The following is a 27,699-nucleotide window of genomic DNA, read 5'->3' on the forward strand; positions in this document are numbered from 1 at the left end:
TGGAAATCCAGAGTTCTCGCGAGAGCACAGGTTGAATCTGAAAATCTTTCAGATTTAGGTCTGGATTTCTAGGCTAATATTGATCTGCACTTCCTCAAAAGCACATTATATTGAAATCATGTAGAACCAGAAACACTGCCTCACAAATGGTAATTTCTTGTGTTTTTTTTTAGTCATGAAAATGTTTAAAACAACATAGTCACAAATGTAACCATATGTAACACACACAAAGACATATCAGATCACACAGTGTTTTATTAGTTACTGTTTCTTGTGGCCATTTTACAAGTAATTTCATATTATATGAGTTATTGTTTCTCTGCCAGCTCTCTTTCTCAGAGGGTTCATTCCTCAGCCTCTTTTCCCTGGAAACATATAGAACATATATTTGCATAAACAAAAGATAGATTTTGTATACAATACTTATGCACAAATAATGAAGTTTATGAATACCAAAATGCTTGTGCACAAATAATGAAACCAATAAAAGTGTGATATTTACCTTCCCAAATTCACGGCTTTTAGCTCTCAGCTTGTTGACCTGAGACTCAGCAATGTCAGCTCTCTCCTGAGCCTCCTCCAGCTCATGCTGCACTTTCCTGTATCTGGTCAGGTGAGTGTTGGCCTGTTCCTCCTGTCAATGAAACAACACTTGTTTAGGTTCATCATATCCAGAATATTTTGTTGCGTAATAAATAGCATATCACTCATCAAAGTCTAAAATCACTCACAGAATCTTCACTCTGTCTCTTGTAGGCCTTGACTTTGAGTTGAAGTTTGTCCACAAGGTCTTGCAGTCTGATAATATTCTTCTTATCTTCTTCATTCTGAGTAAGAGAAAAAAATGTATTACAAAGTATCTTAATTTGATCGTTTACCATACATACATATTTTTGTTTGATAAGTACCTGATAAGTCAGTTCCTTCACTCTTCTTTCGTATTTGCGGACTCCTTTAATAGCCTCAGCACTGCGTCTCTGTTCTGCTTCAACTTCGCCCTCCAGCTCACGAACCTGAAAAACAGATAAACTGACATTATTCCTGACTTTATGCTTGTGATAAAGTAAGTGAAAGTACTGTGTGTAATGTATAGCCACATACTCTGGTCTCCAGTTTCTGGAGCTGCTTCTTTCCACCCTTCATGGCCAGACTCTCAGCCTCATCCAGACGATGCTGCAGGTCTTTGACTGTAACGTCCAGATTCTTCTTCATCCTTTCAAGATGAGCACTCGTGTCCTGCTCTTTCTTCAGCTCCTCTGCCATCATGGCAGCCTGGAATCATTTTGTACTCGGTTACTTTGGTTAATAAGAATATGTTAATAATTAGTAGTCAATGGCAGGTTATAGAATGTCAAAATATGTGCAACTTAGTAGATACTTATCCTGCAAATAGTAGCAAACATTGCTAACTCATCAATTAACATTTTTCACTTACATCAGTTATTGCTTTCTTTGCCTTCTCTTCAGCATTTCGTGATTCCTGGACCACATCTTCCATCTCACCTTGAATCTGAACAAGATCTGCTTCCAGCTTCTTCTTGGTGTTGATAAAACTGGTATTCTGAAGAAAATGTGTAAAAAATAAATAATGTTGTTTAGGAGTTATTCCTTAAAATATTTCTTAAAACAAATCATTCTTCTTACTTGGGAGTGTAAGAGAGCCACTCGCTCACTGGCATCCACCAGTTCCTGCTCGGCCACTTTGCGGCCTCTCTCGGACTGCTCCAGAGCAACTCTCAGCTCCTCAATCTCAGCCTGCATCAGGTTGTTCCTGCGTTCTACCATGGCAACCTGCTCTCTCATGTCCTCTTGAACCCTCAGAGCATCATCAAGATGGAGTTGAGCATCCTGAAGCAAATAAGAGGCAATTAGATCTTCTGATCTAATTAGTCAGATAAAAAAATACACCTTCTGTAATGGAACAAACCTTGAGTTGTCCCTGGACGTTCCTGAGCTGTTTTTGAGCTTCAGCTGCCTGGCGATTTGCATGGCTCAGCTGAATCTCCATTTCATTGAGGTCTCCTTCCATCTTCTTCTTGATTCTCAGGGCATCATTTCGGCTTCTGACTTCAGCATCCAGACTGCTCTGCATGGAATCAATGATTCTCTGGCTGTTTCGCTTGATCTGTTCAATCTCCTCATCCTTCTCAGCCAGTTTCCGATCAATTTCCCCTTTTACTTGGTTCAGCTCAAGCTGAATACGAAGAATCTTGGATTCTTCATGCTCTAGGGTCGCCTGAAAATAAAGGTTGTTTGTAGGGTATTGTTTGCTAGAACAGTGGAGATAATGGAAGTGTAAAAAACGTCAAGCCCCATGTGTTACCTCAGCTTCTTCAAGAGCAGCCTGGATTTCAGATTTTTCAATTTCAGCGGTTTTCTTTCCTTTTTCCAGCTCATGAATAGTTTTTCCAGTCTCACCAAGCTGCTCAGTTAAATCTGAGATCTCCTCTGTATGCACGAAGGGACACATGATTAACAAAGTGTTGAAACTTACTATTCTGGAGAAGATCTAACAAGCAAAAGAAAATTTCACTGATAATTCTGCAGTAAACCATTGTACGTACGCTGAAGGTTCTTGTTTTCCCTCTTTAGAGTCTCCAGCTGGTCCAAAGCCTCCTCATAAGAATTCTTCATTTTGAAAAGTTCTGTGCTAAGAGAACGAGCTTCCTTCAGGGATCCTTCCAGCTCTGCCTGACTCTCCTCATACTTCTGCTTCCATTCTGCCAGGACCTTGATGACATCAAAATTGAACATTAGAAACCTATGGTGAGGTGCATCACAAAAATATGATATGTAATTGAAATAATGTTGCTTTACCTTATCAAAGTTCCTTTGTTTCTTGTCAAGGTTGGCAGCCAAAGCATTAGCTCTCTCCACATCAATCATGAGATCCTCAACTTCATTTTGCAGTCGTTGCTTGGTCTTTTCCAAAGAGGCACATTTGGCATTCACAGCCTCAATGGACTCTTCAGCGTCCTGCAAACGCTGAGCAAGCTTTTTCCTAGGAGCAAAAATGAAATATTAGTCATTGCTACTACTTTATTTCAAGTTGTGAGAACATTTAAACAGAGGATTTCATTTACTTTGCTTCCTCAAGCTCCTCAGTACGCTGAATGGCATCAGTCTCATATTTGGTTCTCCACTGAGCCACCTCACTGTTGGCCTTTGACATGCTGCGCTGAAGCTCACATTTAGCCTCCTGTTCTTCCTCGTACTGCTCTCTGAGCAGATCACAGTCATGACGGGAAGATTGGACAGCATGTGCCAGCGCATTTTTGGCCTTAAATAATAATAAAAATGTTCCAGAGTTATTCAGTAGGTTCAGTACATAAGTTTATTCAAATTTATTAGAAAATGCTAATTCCTCACCTTCACTTCTTCCTCAATGTGCCTCTTCAGCTCTTCAATCTGCTGAGTATAAGCCTGTTTGCTTCGAGTCAGCTGAGAAACTAAAGCCTCTTTCTCCTCTAATTGACGTCCCATTTCACCTAGAAAGGATTTAATGACGATGGTCAATAAAGATGATGGTCTCAACAATAACTCCAATGTTAAATAGGTGTTTATAGAGAATGTAGCTAATATTATCCCTTCTTTAAACAAAACTACTTACCATTTTCAGTTTGAAGTCTTGCCTTGTGAGCGCTTAGATCATTGATGTGGCGTACATGTTCATCATGCTTTGTCTTAAACTCGCTCAACTGATCTTCCAGTGTACGACACATCTTTTCAAGATTTGTCTGCCAAACACAAAGATTTTTTTTGATTGATTTTTTTTTTACACACAATGCTGTGTTTCATGTACAATACTCCATAAATATGTTAATACTTGCCTTTGATTTGGCAACAGCCTCCATACTGCTTGACAAGTCATCAATCTCCATTTTAAGCTCACTTTTCTCTTTTTCTAGCTTCTGTTTCACACGCTGGAGGTTGTCGATCTGCTCTCCCAGCTCTGCCACAGTGTCAGCCTGCTTCTTGCGGAGTGCCGCAGCCGTTGCTTCATGCTGCAAGGTGGACTCCTCCAGATCACGGCGTAGTTTCTGGAACTCAGCCTCGCGTTTCTTGTTCATCTCAATCTGGGCAGAAGTGGCGCCACCTGCTTCTTCAAGCCTCTCGCTGATCTCCTCAAGTTCCCTGGAGAGATCCGATCGCTGCTTCTCAACCTTAGCACGAGCAGCACGTTCTGCCTCGATTTCTTCCTCCAGCTCCTCAATGCGGGCCTGTGGTAGGAAAACTTTGATGAGTTACAGTTAATAAAAATGTTAAATGTTTTAAAAAAAACAATAGCTCTTTTTGAGTGACCTGAAGTTCTTTAATCTTCTTCTGGAGCTGAATACCAAGAGATTGCTCATCTTCAATCCTGCTCAGAAATTGACTTGACTCAAAGTCCTTCCTGTTTTGAAAAAAACAACAACAAATGTTTTATGAGTTATAGTTATTCTGAAAGTGAACGAGGGATCTGAATTATAATGTCAAATTGGACAGGATAACAAAATGTTATTAGTTCCTCACTTTTTCAGCTTTTCTTCTAGTTGTTGCTTGTCATTCTCCAGATCCATTATGGATTCCTGGGTAAGTTTTAAATCACCCTCAAGCTTTCTCTTGGCTCTCTCAAGGTCCATACGGAGTTTCTTCTCCTGCTCCAGAGAACCTTCCAGCTGTTCACAGATGTGAAAGATTAGGGTTTTTTTAAAAGTTTTTTTTTAACCAAAGTATTACTTCCATGTTTCATGATTTCTGCTTCTTGTTGTAACAGTAACTAGACATGTGAGGACTAGTTGCACTAATCTGTTACATTTCAAACTCACGTCATCGACTTGCTGCTCAAGCTTTGCTTTGGCTTTCGTCAGAGTATTGACTTTGTCCTCCTCTGCCTGAAGATCATCAAGAGTCTGTTGATGTGCCTCTTGGAGGGCTTTCTTCTCCTTAGTCAGCTTGACAATAATCTCATCTTGAGATGTCATTTCTTCAGTAAGGTTTTTAACCTAGGAGACAAATTTATTTGAATGACTGCAACCTGAGTAAAAGATCAAGATTACCAGAAGCTTTTTCTCAAGATATTAACCTTGTTTTCAGTGGCATGTTTCTCCTTCTCTACTTTGGCCAAGGTAAGCTCTAAATCATCAATGTCTTTCTTCAGCTCAGAGCACTCGTCCTCTAGTTTTCTCTTCTTGGCTGTCAGTTCAGCATTCATTTCTTCCTCATCCTCTAATCTTTCAGATGTCTCTTTAAGTTTCGCCTCAAGCTGGATCTTGCTTTTGATGAGTCCTTCACATCTCTCCTCAGCATCAGAAAGGTTTTCTGATTCCTGTTGATTAGAACATCATTTGATTTTATTTTTGTTTTAAAATGGGTATTTATTATCTTATAAAGATGAATTGCTTATTTGTGATCTTTTCAGGAATCTGCTGAAAAACTCACAGATGCCACTTGTAACTGCAGGTCATTTTTCTCCTGCATCAGAGAAACCATTTTTTCCTCCAGCTCCTTCTTCTTGCCAAGTGCCTTTGCTAGATCCTCCTTCATTTTTTCAAAATTCTCTTTCATGGCTGCCATTTCCTTCTCAGTCTCTGCACTCTTCAGGAGTGGCTTGATCTTAAAATACAGCTTCATCCATGGCCAGTGTTTCACATTCATGAATGCGCGGATGTTGTACTGGATGCTGTAGATGGACTCTCTGTATTATAGAATCAGAATATTAGAATATTAGAATAAGAATAATAGAATAAGAATATTATAGAAGAAATGGTCAGATCCTCTGTGTGAATATGAAGTGTTACCCCCTACAGAATATTTTTCATGCAAAAACATACCTTCTCTCCATCATTTTGACAAACTCTTTCCTCATAACATATCCTCTGCAAAGTGCTTGAGTCATAGTCACAAGGATAACAAGTTTTTCATCTCGCATCTCCTCAAGGGTTCCCAGCAAACCAGCTTTAAAGAACACCTATCACAAGTAATTGATAAAGCAATTATGCACTATTATATAATATTTACATAATAAGTCAGGTGCTTTGATAGTGTGTACCTTGGTGTGTCCAAATTTGTACTGGGTATGATCCACATCAATAGAGCCAAGAAGCTTCTCTGAAGCCTTCTTATTGTCAATGAACTGACCCTCAGGGATGACACTAGCATTCAGTACTTTGTATCTAAAGAAAAGACATTCAAAATATCAGGTTTTTAACGCAATATGCAATAATACAATTTCAGAATCATGTTGAACTGAAATTTGCACCTGGATGATACATTACATGAAGTACTAAGAGAGGACACCGATCTCATTCAATATTGTGTACACATGTATTTGTACGTAATATCTGCATATATGTTTCCATTTATTGTATTTATGATAAGATCTTGTTTCCCACGCAAGAGTGGCACATATGTGTGCGAGACTAAGACGACTTGTTTTGTGCAAATTAATAACTGTGGGAACATGCTCCACATTTAGAATAATCCAGATTCACAAACAAAGCACATGTACATAGTAGTGACATGTGAAGGCCAAGTATGATAACCCATACTCAGCATTTGTCCTCTGCATTTAACCCATTTACGTTAGTGCACACACATTAGGAGCAGTGAGTAATTAACACACGCACTGCAAACGTGACCCACCCATTAGGAGCAGTGGGCAGCCATTATTCTGCGGTGCCCAGAGAGTGATTAGTGATTAGGGAATCTAACCAGCAACCTTTGGATTACCAGTCGGATTCACTAACCATTTAGCCCACGACTGCCCCTCATGTACATGTAAATTAAATACCTCTGCTTAAAGTCGCCATAGAGGATTCTGCTTGGAAAACCCTTTCTGCAAATTCTGATTCCTTCCAGTACACCATTACAGCGCAACTGGTGAATCACCAGAAAGTTCTCCATAAGACCTAAAAAATAAAAACAGTTAAAAACATAGGTTTTAAGAGAAGTGGTTGTCCCTGTTTATTTTATCATAGAGTCACATCATTAAATATATCACATGCTTTTCAGTATCCTAACATGGATGTGCAAAAAAATATTGACCTGGAGTCTTTGACTCATTTGGAATCAAGCAACGCACAAAATGAGGATGAGTGCTTCTCAGGTTGGTCATCAGTTTGCCCAAGTTCTCCTGTTGGTTAAAGAATAAACAGATAAGCTATCATCCAGTACACCTTTGATGCAAGGTGTAAAATGGAACCATATTTTTACCCGGAACAAAGCAGACACAGTCTGGAAGGAGCCGCCCTTCTTTTTCCCACCCTTTTTGCCACCAGATTCAGCTGTTGATAAAGCAATATAGTAGAGTAATCTCTGGTAAACAATACCATGTACAGAAATCAAAAAGAAAGTTTATTTCTTAACAAAACTCAGTTTTTCTTTTTTCATCTTAAAGTTTCAATTATAAATGTGTGCTTTTGTTTTGCAGACCTTCAGCTGAAGCATGAGCAGCATACAGATGAGCCAACAGTTTCATTGAAGACTTCTGGTACAACTGAACCACAGAGTCATTTAGAGGGTCCTTGTTCTTATCCAGCCAGCCTGTGATGTTGTAATCCACAGTTCCAGCATAGTGCATTAAGGAGAAGTGGGCCTCAGCTTTGCCTTTGGTCGGTTTGGGCTTCTGGAAGGATGGAGTTTTACCAAGATGCTGGTCATGCAGCTTGTTCTTGAAGGTCATGTCTGTTGCTTTGGGGAACATACACTCCTCCTCAAGGATGGAGAAAATACCCATTGGCTGTAAGAAAGAGCACATTTCTTTGAGAAAAGACAAGGGTCCAAACCTTAGAATGTTATGTTAGAAAAACAGAAAGCACTATATGTCCTGAAATAATTTTTTTTACCTTCTCAATTAGCTCAATGCAAGCGGCCAAGTCCATACCGAAGTCAATGAACTCCCACTCAATACCTTCCTTCTTGTATTCCTCTTGTTCCAGCACAAACATGTGGTGGTTGAAAAACTGTTGCAGTTTCTCATTGGTGAAATTAATGCACAGCTGCTCCAGGCTGTTAAACTGTAGTGAACAAAAATTAGCACCCGAACCAAGAAGCAAAACCTAAAGCATCAGATTCCTTTTTTTAAATGATCTTATTAACTTACATCAAAGATTTCAAACCCAGCAATGTCAAGCACTCCGATGAAGAACTGTCTAGCCTGCCTGGTGTCCAGCATCTCATTGATTCGGAAAACCATCCACAAGAACATTTTCTCATAGACTGACTTGCACAGAGCCATGGCTGAATTATTCACCTAATTTAGAAAAAAAGAATGCTGTTTTATACCATTTCATTTTTATTCATAAAAATGTAGTAATGTAGCATACATAAATTAAGCATTTTTAAATGGACATACCTGAGGAACAGTTTGACCTTTGGTCACATATTCATTCCCGACCTTTACTCTGGGATAACACAAAGCTTTCAGCATGTCAGCAGAGTTCAGTCCCATGAGGTAAGCGATTTTATCAGCCACTGGAAGATATATTTCAAGTAAATTACTTATATTATCCACATTGTGGCAAAATATGGATGTTTCTTGTTTCTATAGATGAACTTAGATTGAAATCACACCTTCATTTCCATCAGGCTCGGCCTGCTCCTCCCTCTGCTTCTGCTTGAACTTCATGTTCCCATGATGCATCACAGCTCCTGTCAGCTTGTAGATGCCCATTTTCTCCTCAGCCGTGAAGCCCAGAATATCAATGGCTGTCTGCAAGTCAAAAACAATCAAATATGTCTTGTCATTTAGTATACTTAATTATCAATCTATTTGTGTTCAACAACAACAACAACAACACAATATGTAACTCAAATTTGTTTAATAGCATGTCTGAAATGTTTTTATATATTAGCAATATATATCAATGTTAAAGTATTTGTTGCTGATGATGCATCTAAATTAATGTCTAAATTAGCATGTAAATTAACTGACAAGTTGACTTTTTCTTACATCAGTTGCAATGAACTCTTCTACATCATTGATGCTCTTGACTGTGATCTCACCATGACTGACCATGGGATAGTCGTATGGGTTAGTGGTGATCAGAAGAGCCTCTGTAAGAGAATTATGATTTTTTTTCTTTAAACGTTATACTGTTCAAAAAAAGATCATGGTATTTTTGGAAAAACTGTATTAAATTCAGATTATATATTGAAAAATAATCCTAATGCAAAAATTTCCATTTTTTTTACCCAGCAGTTCTGGCTTATGGCCAGTGCAGAGCTGGTAGAAGATGTGGTAGCTTCTCTCAGCAGACAACTGGTAAGTTACCCTGGACTTTTCCAGCAGATCTACGGATGAGTAGCATGATTATTCAAAGGATAAAATGAATGTCTGTAATATCAGTCATTTGAAATTTAAAAGAATGAAGGACTCACAAGTTTCAATATCAGCTGAGGCCAGTTTTCCAGTTGAGCCAAAATGAATTCGGATGAATTTACCCTGAAGATTTTCAAACAAATAAAAATAAATAAAACTATTTTGTTACAGAATTAAAACACACAGTGGAGCGATGCAGTTGACTAATAACTCACAAAGCGGGAAGAGTTGTCATTCCTCACAGTCTTGGCATTTCCATAGGCTTCCAGCAAGGGATTGGCTGCAATGATTTGATCCTCAAGCGACCCCTGATGTGTACAGAACGTGGCAGACATACCAGTCAAATAAGTGTTCTACGGATTTGCTCCATCCTCATTATCATATAGACAAACAAATACTATATATACCTGCATTTTTCCAGGCTCTACTTTCTTCTGTCCAGATACAGCGATTGTCGCAAAGTACTGGATGACACGTTTGGTGTTCACAGTCTTTCCTGCACCAGATTCTCCACTGAAAATATGGTACAATATATTATAATCTAATATGCAGTATGAATATATATTGTAATATTAAATAAAAAATATATAATATGTTTCTGCATTCTTATCACACAATACCAATGTTCAGTTTGTGATGAGAATACTTACGTAATCAAGATAGACTGATTCTCACGATCTACAAAAATGTAGAAAGCCATTTATTACATTCAAAATACTAGCATATTTAACATCTTTTTACAATCTTAGCCAATATACCTCAGCTGCATTCAAAATAATAAACATTATTTTTCATACCAGTGAGCATGAACTGATAGGCGTTGTCAGAGATGGAGAAGATGTGAGGTGGGGCTTCAATTCTTTTTTTGCCCCTGTAGGCTGTTACGACTTTAGAATCGTACACTGGGAGCCACTTGTAGGGGTTCACAGTGACACAGAACAACCCGGAGTAGGTCTGCAAGAGAGAAATGTTATTTTACTTACTAGATATAAACATGTCATTGATTTACATGTAAATCTTTACAATGTGTTTGAAACAGATTAACACTATACATTTTTTATTACTTACGTAGATCATCCATGCTGCATAACGCTCTTTGAGGTTGTACAGCACAGTGGGTTCATTGAGGTGGGTCATCATGGCCATGTCCTCGATCTTATCAAACTTGGGGGGATTCATTGGATAAATGTCATCCTCCTTCACTGTGATGGTCTGGAGGGAGAGTCATGTGACTTATGAAATGTTATAATGCAGATGCCTTTCAAATTTATTTGGCAAATATTATCTGAATATCTCTTATACCCACTTTGTGACACAGAGTTTGCACCGTTGCTTTGCCACCCTCCCGACTCTTGAGGACCCCTTTGAGGTACATCTCCTTGGGTTCAGCAACAAAAAAGGCAGTTTTGGCATCAAATGGCATATTTTGAGCTTCCAGTCGTTCCTTCTCTGGCTTGCGAAGGTAAATGGCCGCAGTGCCGAAACACTCCATTTCTGGGTCCCCACTCATGGTTGCGTCTTACAGAAAAACAACCAATTATTTGTCATGCAAGTTAGCAATCGGAAAGAACATTTACATTTATACATGTGTGGCATCACCCTTTAACATTAGACTGAAGTGTGAAATAACCCAGTACTTCATGTACTTGGTTGATTTATCATGTCACCTGATGTCAATATTTCTACACTATAGAATCATATAGACTAACATAAATCTTTTTTGTTACAAATAGAAGTTTAAGTTAAGCATGAATTTTCACAAGCAACATAAGAAATATCAATTTGTCATAATGTTTAGTAGTTACACATCTTTTAAAAGATGGTGCCATGTTTACCTTTGTCTTGCACTAACTCTTAGGATTTGATGTTGATGATCTTGATGTTGTAATTCACCACCTCTGTGTATTGTTAAGAAAAACAAAGAATTCGTTGTCGGTTGAAACCTTATAGCTTGCCCAAAAGATAAAATAAGTAGTCCAGTCTTAAAATTAGTATAGGAGCACAATGTTATAAAATGTAACAAAAAGCCTAAAATATCATTAAAAAGTAAGTAAAAAGGGAAAAGCAGAGCTGTTTTGTGACTTAGCGTTCAGACACTCACCTTAGCTGTGTAGTTGTGAGCCCTGGGAGGAGTTGGGAAAACCCTCTTTTATACTTGGGTGCGAGTGTCCTGTCAGCACATTTCAGCATCTCATTTTTGGTCATGAGTCCTGTTTGCCCACTTCCATTTGTCCCCTTCAGCAGCATCACTGTATTATTTTTATCTCTTGAAATGAGAAGTTCCAAGATGGTTTTATCTCTTCAAATTGTTATTGTCTAGAGTAGCACTGATGGGAGCTTTTTTAGCCCATTTCCAGAGTTTAAATGTGACTCTTATGGTAACTGTTATGAATTACCTGTCATTACTGGTCAGAATTTGCATTTGACCAGTACCAGAATTTGAATTTGCAAACCTGAGTTCCAAGAATTTGGAATTATGGGCCTGGAGTGATAATAAATTGTTCCTTTTCAACTTAAAGAATTCAGAAGATACAAATAAGGAGAGCAAATGAATAACCATATCCCTAGATAGCCTGTAAATCCTTCTTATGAATATCTGGACATATATGTAGGATAATATCTGGCAATAACAAGTCATCCACCTCGTTGTGGAGAAGACATCAAATGTCACTGGTATAAGGTTGCAGGAGCCTTACAAATTTAACATGTTACAAAGAAATCATACTTCGATCCCTTCAAGAAACCAGCGAGGATGCCAAATGACCATGCCTTTCCTTACTAAGAACAGCTGAGGCTCTCCAGACCTCTCCTGGGGATGAAACAAAGTCCAAGGTGGTGACAAAATCCTTGATGTCAACAGGCCAACTTGAGTCATTGTGTGCTATTAGCTGTGCCTTTCCACACTAAGAGTGCTGGGAGAATGTCTGAATGGCCTTTTATTCACTTTCAATATTTACTTATAACTTGAAAATAACTTGACTTGTGTTTTATGTATAAATCATTGTACATTCATATACATCTGACTTCAAACAGATAGCATTTTCTATTTAAAACATCAAACAGAATGACACTTTATTGAGATCAGTGGATCAGGATCTCTTTAGTATGATACTCCTCCTCTGTTTGGCTAAATGTAACGTGAGATTTGATTTAAAGTAGGCTTTATGGGCCTTAAGGTAATTCTTTCCAATGGAAAGGTGATCTCATACTGGCAAAGAGCAGAAAGCTTTAAAAATTGTGAGGCTGTTACTCTTGAGATATAATTGGCTCCATTGAATAAAAATGTGAAACATGATCACCCACCCATAACACTACATTCTTATTTGGACAAAATACAAATATAGCCACTAGTGCAGCCTTAACCCACCAAATGGCAGCATGCTCAGGGGATTTATTGTCTCTTGAACTTCCTGCATTACATTACAAAACACAATCCAAGTGTTTTAGCGTCTGTCAAGAGCCTGCAAGTGTGCAGCATTAAGATTGTGGGTTGGTATAATGGTTCTTGGATGAACCGTAGTGTCAGTTCGTTATGATGCGGCTTCTTTTTTTAGGACTTTGAAATGTAATATAGCATCTTTGCTTATCGTGATTACAGATGAGTTCATTGTTCGACGTGCGAGTATGAGGCCACATTTACACTTTCACTGAGCATAGATCTGCCACTAATGAAGCCTCTGTCTCTTGGTGGATGCGGCTGGGTTTCTTTGAATACCACAACGGATGAGTATGAATCTTTTTTTATATTATCATTAAAATAATTTTTTTGATGAAACGGCATGATATCGCACAGACTTGGCTTGGGGTTCTTTCACTTTTGTGTCGTTCTACAAATCACAGTGTGTAGGACACTTGCTGTTCTCTAACATATTGGTTCAAACCATGGCTTAGTAAGCTAAACACAAACAAACAACAACAACAACAACAACATAATTGTAAGTAAAATAATATAATATATAAAATATAAATATATAAAATCTCTCAAATATGGAATAGCCTTAAAATGTGTCTTCTATAGATCTGTAAATTAATATGTAGGCCTATGTATAAATATGCATAAATTGTGTATTTAACTAATTATTTAAATGTCATTTCTGAGACACTACCAGCACAAAACATGACAGTCTTTTTTCCAGTTTGCATATTATTTTCATAACCCCTTGTGGAAAGGAAGTTGAGGAGTTTGTAATGATTCTCAGTTTAAGAAATGTGAGTTTGAATCTTCTACAGCTGACTTTTTTAATGCATCTTGACTGCCGTACAGTCTGACAATATTGACAACCGAGATCCTACATCGTGACATGGTCTACAGCAGAGATTGTGTTCGTACAGTCTGACAAGCAACAGTCGTAAAGGACTGTTATTAATCATGCTTTAGATGAAATCAACTGAAAATAAAAGAAGACATTAAATCTCTCAAGATCTCAGCAGAGGATGATTAAACAACTCCAAAAACAGCACTACCAGTTCTTATTGAAAATTAACAGAGGTTTGGATGTTTATGTTTTATTGAAAACAATAGTTTAATTGGAAATCACCAGTATGGTGATCACTGTTTTGCTTTAATTGGACTTTTGGCCCTTGACTTTCAAACATTAGTTTTTCTCTGGCTTCTATAGCCATGTTTTTATAAATCACATTTGCTAAGACAAAAAAGCCAAGAGAAAATGTGATCAAGTCAAGTCAAGTCAAGTCAAGTATATTTGTATAGCGCTTTTCACAATACAGATTGTATCAAAGCAGCTTCACAGTATTAAATTAAAATAATACAACAAGGTTAATTTAATCAGGTGGTTATGTTTTGATAACGACATAATCATCATGTAGTGGTCTGATACACTGATCTCATCCAGTGGTTAATATTTTTAAAGCAGTTCAATTTTACATTACCGCCACTGTGATACTACAACAAAAGATCAAGCAGTGTTGCACCAATCAGTAAAGAAGGATTTCAAAATTATCATTCACAAAAAAGCTTTGAACTACAGCATAGTTAAGACACACAGACATCAACAATCAGTACACGAATCTCATCAGGTGACAATCAACAAAATAGATAAACAGATCATCTCTAAACATAAAAAACAGGTTACTAAAAATAAAAGTTAATAATAAGAATTAAAGAAAATAACAATTCAGCTGAAATTCACAAAATTTGTAGACATATGACAGAAATAAAGTCAAACTGGTTAGTAATAAGTGAAGGTGGTAATGCTGTTTTTGGAGTTGTTTAATCATCCTCTGCTGAGATCTTGAGAGATTTATTGTTTTCTTTTATTTTCAATTAATTTAATCTAAGGCTGTGGCTGGAAGTCTGTTGTAGTTCTTGTGTTTCTGCCATGCTCGTCGACACACTTCATCCGTGAGCACTTGTCTAAAGCATAACCAAAAAAGGTGCTTCCAATAAATTAATTTTTTAAATATATTTTTCCCTCTACTTTTTACTTTTCACTTTGTTACTCCAGTTTACTCTTGAGATGTGATGGAAATATTGTTGACTATCTCAAGTATGGAGTGGGGCCAAGAACATGTTAGAGAAAGCGGGGGCCCCCCCTCGGTCGGTTTGTTCATTATCGTTCAATATCGGTTGGGGGCATATATAAAATATACATATACATATATATATATATATATACACATACATACAGTATATTACATAACAGCGCACTATTTGAAGTCTTAAAATGTATTATTTTGAGCCTTTATATTCATTCATTTAAAATCAGCTGTAAGATTCAAACTTACATTTCTTAAACTGAGAACCATTACAAACTACAACTGATTTTCCACAAGGGGTTATGAAAATAGTATGCTTATTGGAATGCAGACTGTCATGTTTTGTGCTGGTAGTGTCTCAGAAATGACATACTACTACGTCCAGGATAACCTTGTACGTGGCTTGAGTCATGTGTCTTTCACAAAGAAGGATCTGCCCAATTCCAGCCTTACTGAAGAACCCCCAGATCATCACCAATCCTCCACCAAATTTCACAGTGGGTATGAGATACTGTGGGTTGTAGGCCTCTCTAGGGGCCTCATTTATAAAATGTTGTGTAGAAACCATCCTACATTTTGATCTTACGATAATTTCTCAACGTGAGTACGCCTCTCTTCCAGATGTGGAATTTATAAATCGCAAATGATCTTGATATTGTGTGCAGCTGAATGGTTTCAGATCTTCGCCTTGTAAACACAGCAATTTTTCACGTCAAAGACTGTTTTTATAAATATGAACATTGCCATGGATTTTAGTGTACGCACACTCTAAAATCAAATCTTTGCATACACACATTATATAAATGAGGCCCCAGAATAAGGCAGATCCGTCTTTGTGAAGGACGCATGACTCAAGCCACGTACAAGGTTATCCTGGAAGAAAACTTGCTTCTTTCTGCTCTGACGATGTTCTCTAGCTCAAAGGATTGTGTTTTCCCGCAGGACAATGCTTCAGGCCAATAAAGGTGTGAATAGAGGACCAACAAATCAAGACCCTGTCATGGCCGACCCAATCTCCAGACCTGAACCCTACTGAACTTGAATGTGATCAAGAGGAAGATGACAACCATAGAAAGTAAAAAGAGTAACATCCGCACACTGAGTTTACAGCTCCAAAAACATTTATTATTAAACAGTGCTGTTTATTAATAAATGTTTTTGGAGCTGTAAACTCAGTGTGTAGACATTCCTCTTCTTCTGTGGTTGTAATCTTTTTGTCCTACACCTGAGCTCAGGGGCGGTTCTAGGCCCCTTTTAGGGGGACTTCAGCCCCATTTCTGTCATCTCAGCCCCCCTAAATCTGTAATCACCTATTTGAATGATCAGGCCAGTGATGCTTCCTCAAGAAAGTTTTTTAAGTGGGAAGAAAGTGTTTTTAAGTCTTGTCAGTTTAAACATTCAAGTGATTTTAAGCCATTCAAGCACAAGACGCTGGGAAAGAGAACTCAGTACGGTACTGGTGCGTTGTGATAGATCGTTTCTGTGCGGCGTGCACGCACACACCCGAAGCGTGCACACAGAAATCTGACTGTCAGACAGCACGCGAGTACCGAATTGAGCTCTTTCGCATCTTCTTGAGCTACTTGAATGATGTCAAAAGGCCCGTTGTGACTAGTACCCACTTAACAGAAAATATTGGATGCGTGTCAATGTAAGGTGACATCATTAGATGTTAAAGTGACAGCTGAACCATATATTATATCTGTTTCAATATGTTAACCAAACAACATAAGAAAAAGAGATAATTACTCACTGCTTTTAACTAAATAACTTATGTAGCTTTGTTCTCGTGCATTTATTTGTGCTTTGACTGTTTACTTGTCTTTAATGTTTGAACTTTATATTAGCTAGGCTAGTATTACTTTTTACTGTGATGTTGGTACTAAAATGTTGGTATGGTAAGGTTACATAAGTCAAAAACAATGAAAGCAATAACTTTATTTATTTATTTAGGCAAGGTCAGTGAATGTTTTGGCAGGGCAAATAATGATCTAATCTAAAAAAAAAAATCCTTAGTGCCCTGAGTCAATATTTTTGTTGATACATATTCAATGTTTTTTAGCTAGTTAATAGTGATACTTGTTAATAATGATATGATAATTTTCTGTTAGTCAAACTATAACCTACATGTGTACCAATTTGAACTGTGGTGCAGAAAGACTGGTATCATTGTATAATTTTTTTACTTTAACCAAACTTTCTATGTACCAATTTAAGTACAGATAGGCTGGTGCCGGTACCGTTTTGACTTACTATATATTAATATAGTGGTGTCGATTTAAAGATGCACTACTTAGGCAATGGTCCCTTGCTACCGATTCTCACTGAGGGCTAAGTCCCCCTGAGGATGAAATCCTAGAACCGCCCTTGAGCCCAATTAAGGTTTGTGATATACACAATTTTTTTTTATTTTTGATTCCATCAAAAGGAAGATGGTCATCAAACAAAGCCGAGTTGCTTGTGCCAAGAGTGGCATAACACCCAACAGCAATGTGACAGACTGAAAGGGACCATGCCAAGATGCACGAAAGCTGTAGTTGGAAATCAGGTGTATTCCACAAAATATTGCAAGAGAGACTAAGTCAACATTTTAAATGAAAGAAAAAACTGCAGCCATTGTTGTTTGGTGGGCAACTTTATTGACCGCATAACTCAGACACAGCACAAACTCATATTATATGCTTGTTCATTGCTGTCTCTTCTTGAAGGGTGATATTCACTCTGCAACCTCTTTTCCCTATGGGGGAAAAAATAATGCAAGAATCAAATATTCTGGATTTTTGAGTTTAGTTTCAGGTTTTTTGTATATTCAGAAATCAACAAGTTCTGGATAAATAATTTCCAGAAATACCTTTCCAAACTCACGACTCTTGGCCCGGAGCTTGTTGACCTGAGACTCAGCGATGTCAGCTCTCTCCTGAGCTTCCTCCATCTCATTCTGCACCTTCCTGTATCTGGTCAGGTGAGTGCTGGCCTGTTCCTCCTGTAGTGGATTTACCCATGCATCAGTAGTTTATGAAATCATCAAACAAAATACTGTCTTGATATTGATTACATAATACTGTATAATACTGTACTTACAGAATCCTCAGCTTGTCTCTTATACGACTTCACTTTCATCTGTAGTTTGTCCACTAGATCCTGCAGTCTGATTATATTCTTCTTATCCTCTTCAGACTGTTAAAAAGACTCTGGATTGTAGCTAATGCTGCTCTGTTGACAAACCGTTTCTTTTCAGAGGTCAAGTAAAATAACCTACCTGGTAAGTGAATTCCTTAACTCTTCTCTCATACTTCCGAACTCCTTTTATAGCTTCGGCACCTCTTCTTTGCTCAGCCTCAACCTCACTCTCCAGTTCACGAACCTGAGAATTAGATAGAAAAATTTGATTACAAAAATTCCAGGATTTCATAACCTTTTTACATATTGCACAAAAGAGTACCCTAGCTTCCAGTTTCTGGAGCTGCTTCTTTCCACCCTTCATGGCCAGACTCTCAGCCTCATCCAAACGGTGTTGCAAGTCTTTGACTGTAACCTCCAGGTTCTTCTTCATCCTTTCAAGATGAGCACTCGTGTCCTGCTCTTTCTTCAGCTCCTCTGCCATCATGGCAGCCTGCAATCACACATGAAATGGGACTACAGCTCTTCTCTGTGTTCAGTGTGTACATATGGACATTTAGAACATATCAATGTGTATTTTCTTATAAATAGGCACTCACATCAGTAATAGCTTTCTTAGCCTTCTCCTCTGCATTTCTTGCCTCCTGAACAGCATCCTCCACTTCACCTTGGACTTGAATGAAATCTGCCTCAAGCTTCTTCTTGGTGTTGATGAGACTGGTGTTCTGTATATTAGAGAGTAAAACGTGGTTTACCAATTGGTGATATTGTCTAAGAGACAGAGGAAATAAATCAGAAACATTTGAAAACAAACCTGGGAGTGCAAAAGTCCTACACGCTCACTGGAATCCAGCAGTTCCTGCTCGGCCACTTTGCGACCTCTCTCGGACTGTTCCAGAGCGACTCTCAGCTCCTCAATCTCAGCCTGCATCAGGTTGTTCCTGCGTTCAACCATAGAAACCTGCTCTCTCATGTCCTCTTGAACCCTCAGAGCATCATCAAGGTGCAGTTGGGCATCCTAATAAAAGATGAATAACTTGTTTCAATAGAATAAGGATTTAAGAGTTTGAGGTTCGGCTTCCATCTGAGGTCAACTACAATTTTTTTAAACAACAAGGTACAAAGAGCTCCACGACTTTACCTTGAGTTGTCCCTGGATGTTCCTGAGCTGTTTCTGAGCTTCAGCAGCCTGGCGATTTGCATGGCTCAGCTGAATCTCCATCTCATTGAGGTCTCCTTCCATTTTCTTCTTGACTCTTAGGGCTTCATTTCTGCTCCTGATCTCAGAGTCTAGAGTATTCTGTATGGAATCAATCATTCTTTGGCTATTCCTTTTTATCTGTTCGATCTCCTCATCTTTCTCAGCCAACTTACGATCAATCTCCCCTTTTATTTGACTTAGCTCAAGCTGGATACGAATAATCTTAGTTTCCTCATGTTCCAGGGTTCCCTAAAGACCAGTAGGACAGCAATAGTTAACAATAGTTAAAAAAAGGATCATGGTAGTTATTCAAAAACACAAAGGGGTTACCTCAGCTTCCTCAAGAGCAGTCTGAATTTCTATTTTCTCTGTTTCAACTGTCTTTTTGGCTTTCTCCACCTCATGAATGGTCTTACAAGTTTCACCAAGTTGTTCAGTTAAGTCAGAGATTTCCTCTACAAACAATTTAAAAAACAGAGTATTCACATGCAAGCGTGGAAAATTTGTCTCTCTATCGTCAGCACTTTGTATTTGTGAAAAATCTTACGCTGAAGGTTTTTGTTCTCCCTCTTGAGGGTCTCCAGATGATCCAGGGCTTCTTCATAGGAATTCTTCATCTTAAAAAGCTCTGTACTAAGAGAACGGGCCTCTTTCTGAGCTCCTTCCAGTTCTGCTTGGTTTTCCTCATACTTTTGCTTCCACTCGGCCAGAACCTTGGAAAAAGTAAATAGAATTTGTGATCAAGGACATTATGTTGTTGTACAAAGAAGTTGCAGCTATTAAAACATCCTGTACCTTGTCGAAGTTCCTTTGTTTCTTGTCAAGATTGGCAGCAACAGCATTAGCTCTCTCTACATCAGTCATGAGATCCTCAACTTCAGCCTGCAGTCGCTGCTTGGTTTTCTCCAGAGAAGCACACTTTGAGTTCACAGCCTCAAAGGACTCTTCAGTGTCCTGCAAACGCTGAGCAAGCTTTTTCCTTAGAGCAACAATGAAATATTAGTCATTGCTACTACTTCATTTTTTGTTGTGAGAACATTTAAACAAAGGATTTCATTTACTTTGCTTCCTCAAGCTCTTCAGTACGCTGAATGGCATCAGTCTCATATTTGGTTCTCCACTGAGCCACCTCACTGTTGGCCTTTGACATGCTGCGCTGAAGCTCAGATTTAGCCTCTTGTTCTTCCTCGTACTGCTCTCTGAGCAGATCACAGTCATGACGGGAAGATTGGACAGCATGTGCCAGTGCATTCTTTGCCTGAAAAGCAACAAACAAAGCATTATTTGCTAATGTTCCCCTACTTGCTACTAGACGCTTCCAAAATAGTAAACAGTTACCTTTACTTCTTCCTCAATGTGCCTCTTAAACTCTTCAATCTGTTGAGTGAAAGCTTGCTTGCCTCGAGTCAACTGAGTAACAAGAGCCTCTTTTTCCTCTAGCAGACGGCTGAATTCACCTTTTAAAAAGACAGAACATTTCCATTAATCCTTGAAAATGTAGGAAATACCTTCAGTTTGGAGTTTGTATTCAAACATACCATTCTCAGTTGCTAGTCTTGCTCTTTGTGTACTTATATCATTTAGTTGACGGATTGCTTCATCATTTTTGCTCTTAAGTTCACTCAGTTGATCTTCTAGAGTACGGCACATCTTCTCCAAGTTACCCTGAGAGGAAAAATTGCTATAAGTATGACTCTTATATTAAAAATGCAATATTCAGGAAAAACAATTGTCATGCCTTTGATTTGGCAACAGTCTCCATACTGCTTGACAGATCATCAATCTCCATTTTGTATTCGCTTTTCTCTTTTTCTAGCTTCTGTTTCACACGCTGGAGGTTGTCGATCTGCTCTCCCAGCTCTGCCACAGTGTCAGCCTGCTTCTTGCGGAGTGCCGCAGCCGTTGCTTCATGCTGCAAGGTGGACTCCTCCAGATCACGGCGTAGTCTCTGGAACTCAGCCTCGCGTTTCTTGTTCATCTCAATCTGGGCAGAAGTGGCGCCACCTGCTTCTTCAAGCCTCTCGCTGATGTCTTCAAGTTCCCTGGAGAGATCCGATCGCTGCTTCTCAACCTTAGCACGAGCAGCACGTTCTGCCTCGATTTCTTCCTCCAGCTCCTCAATGCGGGCCTGAAATAAATGGTGGTAATGATGATGATCAGATTTACTTGAGCCGGATTATGCGATCAGTCATCAACCCTAATGTTATATATTGAGAAGTGACCTGGAGTTCCTTGATCTTCTTCTGATGTTGAATACTAATAGACTGTTCATCCTCAATCTTGCTTAGAAGTTGACTTATCTCAAAGTCCTTCCTATGGGAAATAATTGTAACAGATGTATATGATTTACATACCATCAAAAATGTTATTCTCTTCAAAACATTTCATTTAAAAGTTAAAGTCTTACTTCTTTATCTTCTCATCTGATTGTTGCTTGTCATTTTCCAGATCCATAACGGATTCTTGGGTTAGTTTCAGGTCACCCTCAAGCTTTCTCTTGGCTCTCTCAAGGTCCATACGGAGTTTCCGTTCTTGCTCCAGAGAACCTTCCAGCTGTTAAGTAAGATTGCAATATTGCTTTGCCTGGAAGTCATCCATATCTAAACTTAAACCTAAAATAAACCAATATATTGCAGTAAACATTGTAACTTACATCATCCACTTGTTGTTCAAGTTTGGCTTTAGCTTTCGTCAGAGAATTGACTTTGTCCTCCTCTGCCTGCAGATCATCCAAAATTTGCTGATGTGCCTCTTGTAGGGCTTTCTTCTCTTTGGTTAATTTTACAATGCTTTCATCCAGTGAGGACATCTCCTCTGTCAGATTTTTCACCTAATAAAGAAATTTTGTGAAATTGTTAGAGTCACATCAGCTCAGACACTTGATGGGAAAAATGAGTTGAGAAAGTGAACCTTGTTTTCAGTGGCATGTTTCTCCTTCTCTACTTTGGCCAAGGTAAGCTCTAAATCATCCATGTCTTTCTTCAGCTCAGAGCACTCGTCCTCTAGTTTTCTCTTCTTGGCTGTCAGTTCAGCATTCATTTCTTCCTCATCCTCTAATCTTTCAGATGTCTCTTTAAGTTTCGCCTCAAACTGGATCTTGCTTTTGATGAGTCCTTCACATCTCTCCTCAGCATCAGAAAGGTTTTCTGATTCCTGGTGATTAGAACAGCATTTGTTGTTATTTTTGTTTTAAACTGTGTATTTATTATCTTAGAAAGATGAATTGCTTATTTGTGATCTTTTCAGGAATCTGCCGAAAAACTCACAGATGCCACTTGTAATTGCAGGTCATTTTTCTCCTGCATCAGAGAAACCATTTTTTCCTCCAGCTCCTTCTTCTTGCCAAGTGCCTTTGCTAGATCCTCCTTCATTTTTTCAAAATTCTCTTTCATGGCTGCCATTTCCTTCTCAGTCTCTGCACTCTTCAGGAGTGGCTTGATCTTAAAATACAGCTTCATCCATGGCCAGTGTTTCACATTCATGAATGAGCGGATGTTGTACTGGATGCTGTAGATGGACTCTCTGTATTATAGAATCAGAAGAAATGGTCAGATCATCTGTGTGAATATGAAGTGTTACCCCCTACAGAATATTTTTCATGCAAAAACATACCTTCTCTCCGTCATTTTGACAAACTCTTTCCTCATAACATATCCTCTGCAAAGTGCTTGAGTCATAGTCACAAGGATAACAAGTTTTTCATCTCGCATCTCCTCAAGGGTTCCCAGCAAACCAGCTTTAAAGAACACCTATCACAAGTAATTGATAAAGCAATTATGCACTATTATTTTATATTTACATAATAAGTCAGGTGCTTTGATAGTGTGTACCTTGGTGTGTCCAAACTTGTACTGGGTATGATCCACGTCAATAGAGCCAAGAAGCTTTTCTGAAGCCTTCTTATTGTCCATGAAATGACCCTCGGGGATGACACTAGCATTCAGTACTTTGTATCTGAAACAGAAGTGATTTCATTACATTTCAGTTGAATTTCCATCTGAAGTATCCTTGCACCACAAATGCAAGTGTCATTGTAAATACAGGGCTTTCCTGTAGCTCAAACAGTAGAGCGTTGGCGCTTGCAACGCCAAGGTCATGGGTTAGAACTGATAAGACTGTAAATGTGTACCTTGAAATGCAATGTAAGTCGCTTTGGATAAAAGCGTCTGCCAAATGCGTAAATGTAAATGTAAAATGTAAAAAAAATAAAAATAATCCAAGTGCATGACGTCCACATATGGCATGTACTGTATGTAAAATACCTCTGCTTAAAGTCACCATAGAGGATTCTGCTTGGGAAACCTTTCCTACAGATTCTGATTCCTTCCAGTACACCATTACAGCGCAACTGGTGAATCACCAGAAAGTTCTCCATAAGACCTGGAAAATTATACAATGGGATAAATTCAATCTTAAATTTTAAAACATCAATATTCTTAAACAGGATTCAGAGTATTTTTATTACAGCTAAACAGAGGTGATATTGTTCTACTAAGCACTATTTAATATTGGAATAAATAACAATACTTACCAGGTGTTTTTGATTCATTTGGAATCAGGCAGCGCACAAAATGGGGATGTGTGCTCCTCAAATTGGTCATCAGCTTTCCCAAGTTCTCCTGTAAAATTGTGTCCAAAATATGTTGAAATACTTGACCAGTATACAAGTACATACACTCACTGGCCACTTTACTAGGTATTAGGAGATTCTCATCATGGATGTACAGCTGACAAATATGCAGCAACTGTGTGATGCTATCATATTAATATGGGTAAAAATATCTGAGGATTGTTTCCAGCACCTTGTTGAATCTATGCCTTAAAGAATTAAGGCAGTTCTGAAGGCAAAAGGGGGTCCAATCCAGTACTAACAAGAAGTAGCTAATAAAGTGTCCGGTAAGTGTATATAACTAATATAAGCATTTTTAGAACACATATAAACATAATTAACATAATAAAAACTTACTCTAAACATAGCAGACACAGTCTGAAAGGAACCACCCTTTTTCTTGCCAGCCTTTTTGCCTGCTGCCTCTGTACAGTACAAATATTATAGATAATACTTTTTTATTTTTTTTAATGCAGAATATTAATACTCTAATATATATGCAGTAATGTTTTGCAGACCTTCAGAAGCATGAGCAGCATACAGATGAGCCAACAGTTTCATTGAAGACTTCTGGTACAACTGAACCACAGAGTCATTTAGAGGGTCCTTGTTCTTATCCAGCCAGCCTGTGATGTTGTAATCCACAGTTCCAGCATAGTGCATTAAGGAGAAGTGGGCCTCAGCTTTGCCTTTGGTCGGTTTGGGCTTCTGGAAGGATGGAGTTTTACCAAGATGCTGGTCATGCAGCTTGTTCTTGAAGGTCATGTCTGTTGCTTTGGGGAACATACACTCCTCCTCAAGGATGGAGAAAATACCCATTGGCTGTAAGAAAGAGCACATTTCTTTGAGAAAAGACAAGGGTCCAAACCTTAGAATGTTATGTTAGAAAAACAGAAAGCACTATATGTCCTGAAATGAATTTTTTTACCTTCTCAATTAGCTCAATGCAAGCGGCCAAGTCCATACCGAAGTCAATGAACTCCCACTCAATACCTTCTTTCTTGTATTCCTCTTGTTCCAGCACAAACATGTGGTGGTTGAAAAACTGTTGCAGTTTCTCATTGGTGAAATTAATGCACAGCTGCTCCAGGCTGTTATACTGTAATTAATATAAATTCAGCACCCGAACCAAGAAGCAAAACCTAAAGCATCAGATCATTTTTATTTATTTACTATCTTATTAACTTACATCAAAGATTTCAAACCCAGCAATGTCAAGCACTCCGATGAAGAACTGTCTAGCCTGCCTGGTGTCCAGCATCTCATTGATTCGGACAACCATCCACAAGAACATTTTCTCATAGACTGACTTGCACAGAGCCATGGCTGAATTATTCACCTAATTTATAAAAAAAGAATGCTGTTTTATACCATTTCATTTTTATTCATAAAAATGTTGTGATGTAGCATACATAAATGATGCATTTTTAAATGTACACACCTGAGGAACAGTTTGACCTTTGGTCACATATTCATTCCCGACCTTCACTCTGGGATAACACAAAGCTTTCAGCATGTCAGCAGAGTTCAGTCCCATGAGGTAAGCGATTTTATCAGCCACTGGAAGAAATATTTCAAGAAAATTACTTATATTTGTCCATATTGTGGCTATATATGGATGTTTCTATAGATGAACTTAGATTGAAATCACACCCTCATTTCCATCAGGCTCGGCCTGCTCCTCCCTCTGCTTCTGCTTGAACTTCATGTTCCCATGATGCATCACAGCTCCTGTCAGCTTGTAGATGCCCATTTTCTCCTCAGCCGTGAAGCCCAGAATATCAATGGCTGTCTGCAAGTCAAAAACAATCAAATGTGTATATAACATATTTAACAAAGTGTATCGAAGATATACTGAGTATACATTCATATGATTATGCATAAAATGTTAAGTGCTCAAACATTTGACTTCCTCTTACATCAGTTGCAACGAACTCTTCCACGTCATCGATGCTCTTGACTGTGATCTGACCATGACTGATCATGGGATAGTCGTATGGGTTAGTGGTGATCAGAAGAGCCTCTGCAAGAGAATTAGGTTGTTTTTTTTAAAGGACTTTATACTGCTAAAAATATCACAATATCTGTTCTTGCAGATGTATTAAATTCGAATTATATATTGAAAAATATGATCCTAATGTAAGAATGTCCAGTTTTTTACCCAGCAGTTCTGGCTTATGGCCAGTGCAGAGCTGGTAGAAGATGTGGTAGCTTCTCTCAGCAGACAACTGGTAAGTTACCCTGGACTTTTCCAGCAGATCTACGGATCAGTAACATGATTATGAAAAGAATAAAAGGAATGTCTACACTAATCAACTGAATTGTGCGAGAATAAAGGACTTACAAGTTTCAATATCAGCTGAGGCCAGTTTTCCAGTGGTGGCAAAATGAATTCTGATAAATTTACCCTGGAGATTTTACCAGAGGCAAGATTAATTAGATAACAATTTTCCATTACAGAATTAAAACACACAGTGGAGCGATGCAGTTGACTCAGAACTCACAAAGCGGGAAGAGTTGTCATTCCTCACAGTCTTGGCATTTCCATAGGCTTCCAGCAAGGGATTGGCTGCAATGATTTGATCCTCAAGTGACCCCTGATGTGTACAGAATGTGGCAGACATACCAGTCAAATAAGTGTCCTACGGATTTGCTCCATCCTCATTATCATATAGACAAACAAATACTATATATACCTGCATTTTTCCAGGCTCTACTTTCTTCTGTCCAGATACAGCGATTGTCGCAAAGTACTGGATGACACGTTTGGTGTTCACAGTCTTTCCTGCACCAGATTCTCCCCTGAAAATAAAATAATGCAACATAAAATGACTCCAGTTTCTTTGATGCTATATTTAATTACAAGATCAAATACTCCTTTAAATTGAAAAATCTGAAAAATATTCACGTGATCAAGATCGACTGATTGTCACGATCTACAGAGAGTGAGAGACATTTGATTTTACCAAACAAAGTATATATGGATCAAAAAATCATAATCTATTTTCTTCCACTAGCTCATACCAGTGAGCATGAACTGATAGGCGTTGTCAGAGATGGAGAAGATGTGAGGTGGGGCTTCAATTCTTTTTTTGCCCCTGTAGCCTGACACGACTCCAGAATCGTACACTGGGAGCCACTTGTAGGGATTCACAGTGACGCAGAACAACCCGGAGTAGGTCTGCAAGAGAGGTTGGTAAAACTCAGTAGCAACTTTCAGTTACACAGACATTTTATTGAAGTAAAACAGTATAACAAGTACTCATTTTACTTACGTAGATCATCCATGCTGCATAACGCTCTTTGAGGTTGTACAGCACAGTGGGTTCACTGAGGTGGGTCATCATGGCCATGTCCTCGATCTTATCAAACTTGGGGGGATTCATTGGGTGAATTTCATCCTCTTTCACTGTGATGGTCTTTTAAAAGAAAAAAAAAAGGCAAATGATAAACCGCTGAGGGGCCGAAGATGTTTTTTCAGAAGGCAACCTCCTGAGCTTAATATGAAAAGACTAAATTCAGATTATATTGCTTTTAGCTGCAAACCTCTCAACTTACTTTGCCGCACAGGGTTTTGACAGTGGCTTTGCCACTCTCTTTGCTGATTAGCACCCCTTTGAGGTACATCTCTTGTGGTTCAGTCACAAAGTAAGCTGTCTTTGCATCAAACGGTCTGTTCTGAGCCTCAATTCTCTCCTTCTCTGGCTTCCGGAGGAAAATAGCCGCCGGGCCAAAGCACTCCAACTCACTCATGGTTGCTCTTTATTGGACAGAAAGACTAAACATTAAAGACTTACATTAAGCCAGTAACTGAAATAGTAAGTGGTTCAACAAAAAAATGTGTTATATTTTTATAATGTAAAGGAATTTTGCTTTATGGGGTCAAATAGTACATTTTACCTCCTTTCCCGTCAGTAGAAGTGATGAGACAAATCTGAAAAAAAAAGACAATCCTTCAGTACGCACATCTTA

At 38.5% G+C, this 27,699-nt stretch overlaps 1 protein-coding gene across 1 annotated transcript; it reads right to left on the minus strand.

Moving 5' to 3' along the window:
* Positions 1 to 238: 238 nt before the first annotated feature.
* Positions 239 to 27,699, minus strand: myhb (myosin, heavy chain b). Its single transcript, XM_084426937.1, is given in 81 exon segments — positions 239 to 365; positions 503 to 634; positions 732 to 827; positions 909 to 1,013; positions 1,102 to 1,272; positions 1,436 to 1,561; positions 1,645 to 1,848; positions 1,928 to 2,236; positions 2,324 to 2,448; positions 2,565 to 2,730; positions 2,818 to 3,001; positions 3,084 to 3,280; positions 3,370 to 3,488; positions 3,611 to 3,737; positions 3,831 to 4,220; positions 4,303 to 4,393; positions 4,513 to 4,658; positions 4,809 to 4,985; positions 5,066 to 5,308; positions 5,422 to 5,677; positions 5,814 to 5,950; positions 6,032 to 6,155; positions 6,773 to 6,890; positions 7,027 to 7,114; positions 7,195 to 7,265; positions 7,414 to 7,720; positions 7,827 to 7,997; positions 8,084 to 8,233; positions 8,336 to 8,454; positions 8,554 to 8,692; positions 8,933 to 9,036; positions 9,175 to 9,273; positions 9,361 to 9,424; positions 9,517 to 9,654; positions 9,658 to 9,814; positions 9,952 to 9,979; positions 10,099 to 10,255; positions 10,370 to 10,513; positions 10,608 to 10,819; positions 13,183 to 13,196; positions 17,518 to 17,534; positions 17,649 to 17,780; positions 17,879 to 17,974; positions 18,057 to 18,161; positions 18,240 to 18,410; positions 18,517 to 18,642; positions 18,732 to 18,935; positions 19,059 to 19,367; positions 19,449 to 19,573; positions 19,666 to 19,831; positions 19,914 to 20,097; positions 20,180 to 20,376; positions 20,457 to 20,575; positions 20,657 to 20,783; positions 20,857 to 21,246; positions 21,341 to 21,431; positions 21,526 to 21,671; positions 21,772 to 21,948; positions 22,029 to 22,271; positions 22,385 to 22,640; positions 22,731 to 22,867; positions 22,949 to 23,072; positions 23,381 to 23,498; positions 23,650 to 23,737; positions 24,085 to 24,152; positions 24,246 to 24,549; positions 24,656 to 24,826; positions 24,917 to 25,066; positions 25,169 to 25,287; positions 25,381 to 25,519; positions 25,647 to 25,750; positions 25,889 to 25,987; positions 26,072 to 26,135; positions 26,232 to 26,366; positions 26,369 to 26,413; positions 26,415 to 26,529; positions 26,636 to 26,663; positions 26,752 to 26,908; positions 27,003 to 27,146; positions 27,286 to 27,487; positions 27,628 to 27,699. Coding segments are annotated over 80 exon segments (11,811 nt in total). The 5' UTR covers positions 27,481 to 27,487; positions 27,628 to 27,699; the 3' UTR covers positions 239 to 344.

This window comes from Rutilus rutilus (assembly GCF_951802725.1).
Source record: "Rutilus rutilus genome assembly, chromosome: 12".
NCBI classification, from domain to species: domain Eukaryota; kingdom Metazoa; phylum Chordata; class Actinopteri; order Cypriniformes; family Leuciscidae; genus Rutilus; species Rutilus rutilus.